A 7,312-nucleotide genomic window follows, 5' to 3' on the forward strand; every position below is an offset into this window, starting at 1 on the left:
CTCAATGTTTTTGGTAGTTGAAGTATTTCTGCAGTTTCATTCACGTTGAAGCGTGAGGCTCAGACAGGTGCCAGTCTTTAGCGCCACTGTATTTCAGTATACACTGACCCGCCTCCCTCTGCCTCGGAAACACACAAACACCCAGGCTTTTGCACATGTGGAAAATAATTCAAGTGTGTCTGAGGTTTCTATTACTTGTACAAAGTTCTATTTTAACTTGTTGATAAAATGAAGTATATTTTGGGTCAATATTTTAACACTACCCCTCCTCTTCACTCGCCAGCTCCAGTTCAGCAGTCGGACGGAGCAGCTGTCGCTGTCCGTCAGTCTTACTGCAATAGAGAGTGGTTTATGCAAGCCCAGAGAGAGCTACACATGTTGGGGGAGTTGAAGTGGTAGGACCAAAAGTCAGGAAACACTATTTGTGTGTAAATTAAAACCCTGGATGGTGACAGCCAACAGCCTACTATAAATCGGGATCCAGATTGACTCCACTGCAAAGGATCCGGGACCAAAGATCCGTTGGCTGCTATAGATTTTCTGTTTGGGGCATTCTTGCCCCCCTCTTGGACTCCTTCAAATATGGAGACTCAACAGTCCAAGGCCATCAACGAGGACTCCAACACCAAAGAAGGTGATTGAAAGATTGTTCTTTCTAATATCATTGGCGTTAATTGTTGTCCCCTGTATAATTTCATTTTTACATTTTTTTGGAATAAGGTCACAGGAAGTATGCAGTTAATTTTAAATCCCATATATCAGCTGAGTATGAATGTAATGTCAGAGCATAAAAGATGTTGACATACATAACATATTGATACACATAACAGCTATAAATGCACTCCCGTTGCATTGCTGCTCTGTGGCCGAACACTTTGTGCCGAAGCAATGTGTCGGCACAAATAGCTGGAGTCTGACACACTGACATGTGACAAACGAACAGCAGGGGCATAATGAGCTAAATGTGATTCATTTTTAGAGCAGAGAATCACATGGTTGCTCATCTGCTTGATTTAAGATCGGCACATTTATCACCTACCAATCCTGCACAGTAGCCCTGCAGACTTCAGACTGTTTCACCTAAATTACTCACCTTTATACCAATCTATGAGATTTCTGCACGCTCATCTCGTCTTTCTAGATATAATGTAGAAAGACATAACTGTTAATCCGGATAATTCACAGCCCTCACTGTGCAACTATTGTAGTTCCAAATCTAATTTCAATGCAAATGTAGCCATTAAGTGTTAGCCATTAAGTGTCATCAAAAACAACCATTATTATCTTTAACAAAACTAGTATTAAGCTACTAATCTGTGTTATATGGCATTTTGGTTATTTTGCCTCAGCGGTAAAACTGTATATTCTAATGACCTTTTTCAAAGCAAAAAGTTAACAAATAACAAATGCCATAAATTAGAGCTCCATACCTTTTAAGCGTACCAGTGAGTCAGTGTGATTAATTAATTACACCTGTGCATCTTGTGCTGTGAAAAAGGTCCATTTGTTGTGTCGTGTGTTATTCTCCGCTCTGCATTGTCCTCACTCGCTACAGTATCACACTTTAAGCTTCATGTTATTTTCTTCGCCTAGCTGCTGTGGATGCAGAGCTAGCTAAAGCCATAATGGATCGGTGTTTCCACCCCTCCTTGATCGGTCCGGAGGCCTGGGAGGGATACGTCTTTTTTGACATGGAGATCCGCATCAAAGAGTCCACTGACCTCTACGGAGCTGTGCTCTGGCCCTCAGTACGCCCAGATTGATACATTATCTCAAGTAACTAGCTGCTGCACTCTCTGAACCTGTGTTCCCCAACAGGCGATGGTGCTGTGCCATTTCTTAGAAACCAACCGAGACAAACACAACCTCACGGACAAAAATGTGATTGAGCTTGGTGCTGGAACCGGGCTTGTCTCCGTCGTGTCCAGCCTGTTAGGTACGGAAACAAAACACACCTGGTGATTAGCGCTAACAAGTCTCTTGGACTTAGTCTTTACATTTCCCCCCGCTCTGTTGCTGTTTGTACCTCAATCCCTTTAACACCCAACTGCACTCTCTATCACCAGGTGCTAAGGTGACCTCCACTGACCTGCCAGAGCTGTTGGGGAACCTCAGGTACAATGTCATGCGCAACACCAAGGACCGATGCAAGTACATCCCTCTGGTAGTTAGTTTTTTTTATTCACATTTCGTACTGTTGGCTTGCCTTGATCTTTAAACAATCCCATCAGCAATGCATGTTGCATTGTGTTGGTGTTTTCCTCAATCATCTCTGTTTCAAGGTCACCGAGCTCATCTGGGGTCCGGAGGTGGAGCAGCGTTTCCCGCGCGCCACACATTGCTTTGACTACATCCTGGCAGCGGACGTGGTGTATGCCCATCCTTACCTGGAGGAGCTGATGGACACCTTTGACCACCTGTGCCAGGAAAACACACAGATCATGTGGGCCATGCGCTTTCGTCTGGACCCAGAGAACAGCTTTGTTGACCGCTTTCGGCAGCGCTTCCACCTGGAGGAGCTGTACGACCTCCCGAGTCTGAGTATCAAACTGTACCGAGCCTGGAGAAAGGAGGACGAAGGACCAGGGAGAGGCTGCCGCCTTAATTGTTAATACACACTGTAGATTGTGTGTGTGTGTGTGTGTGTGTGTGTGTGTGTGTGTGTGTGTGTGTGTGTGTGTGTGTGTGTGTGAGACTGCAGAATCAGGTAAAATGTGTATATTGTTTTACTGAGTGGGAAGGATTGTAATGTCACATTGTGGATCTCATATGCAAATGCCTACTTTATGATATTCGTATATAGATATGCTAGAATATTACAATCTCATGTTGTGATCCATGTTTTTACACATGTTATTATATTATTTACAGTATTTACAGGTGTATTTATCTACTATAAACATTTAGCTATATTGCAACACTCTAAAATGACCATTAAATTCCATCTGACAAAAGTTGAACAGTTGTATTTCTAGCTGATCTGATCATTTAGCTGAACTTAATAAACTGGAAAATGTATGTCTCTATTCAAGGTTTTTTTATGTTTAGTAAGCAGTTTGGATGGATCAGCCACTGATGGTTCCTTCATAGATGAGATTTTTCAACTTTACTATTTTCTTTCACTGCTTTCCTAGCTTAATTTTGAGCTAAAAAACTTTAAAAACTGTCTGTGAAAACCGAGTGAATTTTGGGGAACGGAAAAAAAGAAAATGTATTAAGCAACTGTTTGCTACCAATTTTATAATTAACTTTCAACATTTATGTTCACTCCAAGATGAGACTTAATATTCCGCAGCGAAACACTTTAACAAGGTCAAATTAAAAGAGCACATCCATATTGGGCAACATGTGCTACTTCAGTAACATGAGTCACACACAAACTTTGCATGTTTTGGAAAGTCACCAGTTAGCTTAATTATATTGGAAATAGTAAGTTGAAGTCATCTGCTATTAATGTAACCTTATAAAGCTGATATCTAAGTCATGATTCCAAATCCTTCAACATGTTCTGTTCTGTCATTCCTTGTCTTTTTGCCCATGTGATGGATATGTGTTTGGCTGCAGAAACACACGCTGGGTTAAAGGGAGGATGAGAGGGGCTATCTATGCTGGTGGCGGTGAAGCACTGTGTATCATTGTCAGGACAAAATAAATACTCAACAGCTGAAAACTGTCTGAGGTCTTTGGAGAGGCATCGGTTTACTTCATCACTCTTTCAATTGTCCCTCGATAACAAACAACCTTTCACTGACAGAGCTGAGGTGCTGCCAACAACTCAAGCTTAAAAACATGTATCTTTTGTTCCAAGTACGGCTGCGCCACATCAACAACACGCAGTTAGGGAAGGACCTAACCGCCGCGCACTCTCAATCAATAGGTCAAACCATCCTGAGGTCCTGGATGGATTTCAAGTTTTTGGAAGTGAGTGGTTTTAGTTTGACAATATCTGAACCCGGGAGATGATACTTCTTGGCCAAAGATGTCAAATGTAACCGAGGGAGGTCTAATTGAGGTTTACATTACAGGAGCTCCCTTCTTTTCTTGGGGACATGTTGCATGCCAACCTGATCCTGTTACTTCCCATCTCTGGTGAGGCAATTGAGGTCATTGCAAGAAAAATGAGTAGGCAATGGCAGCATAGACACGTTCCAGACTTTCTGTGTCCTCTTTACATTACATTAGACTGATAAACGTGTTACCATTTGATAGCAGTTAAAATTATGTTATAAGGCCTTGGGGCTATACATATTTTGGGGATAACATACATTCAAGGGCTTTCTGCCAATATGCTCTCAAGCCAAACACAAGTAAGGATTTGGTCTGGTTTTCCGAGGTGACTATTTGTAGACTACCAAGTAACTGAAAATCATTCAGCAGAGTTATTGCATTAGCCGTTTTTTTTTACAGATTTAGTATTACTTCCTATTATATAATTTTAAATGATTTTCAGTATGATCTTATAGACTGTGGAGGATTCAATGAAGCCAGAGAAGTCCAGAAGAGAAACTGGAAGCATAGATGCATGCCTGTATCTTGGCTCCTTCACAGTCTTGTTTTTGTTGTGTGTGTGTGTGTGTGTGTGTGTGTGTGTGTGTGTGTGTGTGTGTGTGTGTGTGTGCGTGTGTGTGCGTGTGCGTGTGTGTGCGTGTGTGCTGATCTTGTATCTTGCTTGTGTTCATTTCTCCTGGCCACGGCTCTAAAAATACCCCCGTGCCCTTGTGATGATGATGGGTGTAACCAACAGGATGCTATAACCTCAAAGTCAGAGGTCCCCAGATGCAGTCGGACTGCTCCTGAGATCCTTCACTGGGAAATACAGCAGCAGCAGGTAGGTCAATGGTTTGAAAGCGAGGCTTTCATTGTATAGGTAGCACAAATAACTTCTTTTTTTTGTCACTTAAATTTGTATTCATTTAAATATGTTAACATTAAACATAAATACAAAAATGAGATTTGTCAGACAATAATAAAGTACAGAATTTGATTTAATCAAGAATTTTGATTTATATTGTGCTATGTTTATGTTCACGTTGGAGGACTTGCTTTGCCTATATGCTGGCTAGACAGAAGGACTGCAGTTAGGATAAAATAAATAATTATATAAACACAGCAGAAGTATGGGTGGACATCACAGTAGCATATCAGTAAGCAAAATATAAAATATATATGACTTGAAAAGCTTGTATAATCATGATTATATCTTGTATAAATATTGTCTTAACAATACTGATTTTTACTATTGTATCAAGAAGCAAGATAACTAAGTTTAGGAAAAGAAGAAACAGGGCGTTATTACATTAAAAAAATGTAATTGAAGCTCAAACTCTAATATCTGAAATCTGTTCAAATCCAACAGCATACAGGATTATATATGGATACTTTGTCCACTCACATTTTGGGGGGAACCCATGATATGAGAAGCGGAGAGGAAGGCGAGGAGGAGGAAGAGGAGGAGGAGGAGGAAGAGGATGAGGAGGAGGAGGAGGAGGGGCAGGGGGAAGATGGGGGTGAAGAAGATAAAGAGGAAGAAAAAGGTAAGATGAAGGATACAAGAAAAAATGCAGAGACCTCAGAGAACTGAGCATCTGATTTTTGTCTTATTCAGATGAGTCAGCCACTCAGAAGCAACAAAGACCAGCCTGGGCTCCGGGTTTCTACTACAAAGCCGATAAGGACGTGTACTGTTACGTCGGGCAGAAGATTGTCATCGAAGGGGTTCTTGATTGCTATGCAGGAACGGTATGGCCGGGGGTGAGTCGCACCTTTTTTTTTTTTATTTGCAGCCTCATTTGCCAGAATATGACAATACCCATGTGTACCATTACACTTGTCAATTCTGTATTTTCTGGGAGGGCTCTGTTTATTGATACAATCACACTGTCGGTGTTTGTGTCAGGTCTGGATTATGGGCATATACTATATTGAAATGCGGACACTGGGCAACATTACATCCACTGCTACTTATTCATCTACAAAGACCTCCGGCCCATACTTTACCTGCTCCAGTGATCCTTCAGTTGCCCCAACCCAAAAGCACTTATACCTCCTGCAACTCAAAGTCATCTTGACTGCCCTCAGGCGCTGGCTCTCTGTCACTACCTGGTCACTCAACATGAACAGTTGAGTCTTGTGGACAAGACGGTCCTGGAGATCGGAGCAGGAACTGGCCTCTTGTCTGTTGTAGCGGCGCTCCTCGGTAAGACGTTTACCTTCAACTGTATTTGCCAATGCATAGCTTCAGAGTCAAGAGACAAGACACTTCAGGGCCCATTCCTCTTCTAAATGCTCAACACGTGCCTAAAAGCAGTTCAAACTGTTCGGCCACACTTCTCTAAAGCTAAACTTGTGATGTGACAGGTGTCAACAGACACCGATGATATCTATCATATGTTGTGGTCTTGCCCACAATTTGGCCTTTGATTGGTTGTCTTAATTTGACACCATTTCATTTCATGAGATGTGACACATGTGGTAAAACCAAAGTGTGGTGAAGCCAAAACCAGTATCAACTGTCAGCAGTGAAACCAGAGGGCTATAATATCAAACCCTCTCCTACAATTGGCAGTTTGGGTATATTCTGAGTTCTAGATGACTCAAATCAGTGACTGCCTTTTCCTCTCTATTAGCTAGACACTCAATTATGTTTCAACGAAGCCCTCCATTACACAATCAATGGATCAAAGATATGATGCAGAACATCAAGCTGGGAAAATATTTTTTCTTTGTAGCTATTTTGATGTCAGATGTCCTGTTTTCCTCAGGAGCTTCAGTCACCGCTACAGACTTACCTGAGGTGGTGGGCAAGCTCCGGGCCAATGTGATGAGGAACACCAGGGAGCGCTGCAGACACACTCCCCAGGTGGCAGCTCTGTCCTGGGGCCATGATCTGGAGAGCGCCTACCCGACATCCGTCTCCCGGTATGACTATGTGCTGGCAGCTGACGTGGTCTACCACCACGACTTCCTGGACGAGCTCCTCATCACCATGAAGCATTTTTGCAAACCAGGAACGACTTTGATCTGGGCCAACAAGGTGAGGTTTGAGAATGATCGGACTTTCACTGAGAACTTTAAAAAGGCTTTTCACACGAGTCTGCTGGTTGAAGACGGAGAGATGAAGATCTTCAAGGCAACGTGCAAAGAGGAAGAGGGAGAAAGTGATCTGGAAATCCAAGATGTGCTGAGTGAGAAGGGGAAGGGAAAGGAAGGGGAGGGGCGCAATGAAAAGCTTGTGGAGGAAAAACACAATGACATTGAGCTTAACTATGTCAATATAGAACAAAGTAATGGAATAGAAAACAATGTAGCAGAA

At 42.4% G+C, this 7,312-nt stretch overlaps 2 protein-coding genes across 2 annotated transcripts; both read left to right on the forward strand.

Annotated features, from left to right (window-relative positions):
- The first annotated feature begins 383 nt into the window (after window positions 1–383).
- mettl21e (methyltransferase like 21e) lies at window positions 384–2,733 on the forward strand. The gene is made up of 5 exons (XM_079216874.1): window positions 384–634; window positions 1,594–1,748; window positions 1,819–1,936; window positions 2,067–2,164; window positions 2,283–2,733. Exons 1-5 carry the CDS (start codon window positions 583–585, stop codon window positions 2,610–2,612), a joined length of 753 nt encoding a protein of 250 aa, XP_079073000.1. The 5' UTR covers window positions 384–582; the 3' UTR covers window positions 2,613–2,733.
- Window positions 2,734–5,413: 2,680 nt separating this feature from the next.
- LOC306735934 (protein-lysine methyltransferase METTL21C-like) lies at window positions 5,414–7,295 on the forward strand (the record flags this gene model as incomplete). The annotated part of the gene is made up of 5 exons (XM_079217506.1): window positions 5,414–5,534; window positions 5,606–5,751; window positions 6,079–6,196; window positions 6,762–7,184; window positions 7,285–7,295. 5 exons carry the CDS (start codon window positions 5,414–5,416, stop codon window positions 7,293–7,295), a joined length of 819 nt encoding a protein of 272 aa, XP_079073632.1.
- Window positions 7,296–7,312: the final 17 nt, after the last annotated feature.

This window comes from Taurulus bubalis, assembly GCF_910589615.1.
Source record: "Taurulus bubalis genome assembly, chromosome: 4".
NCBI lineage: Eukaryota > Metazoa > Chordata > Actinopteri > Perciformes > Cottidae > Taurulus > Taurulus bubalis.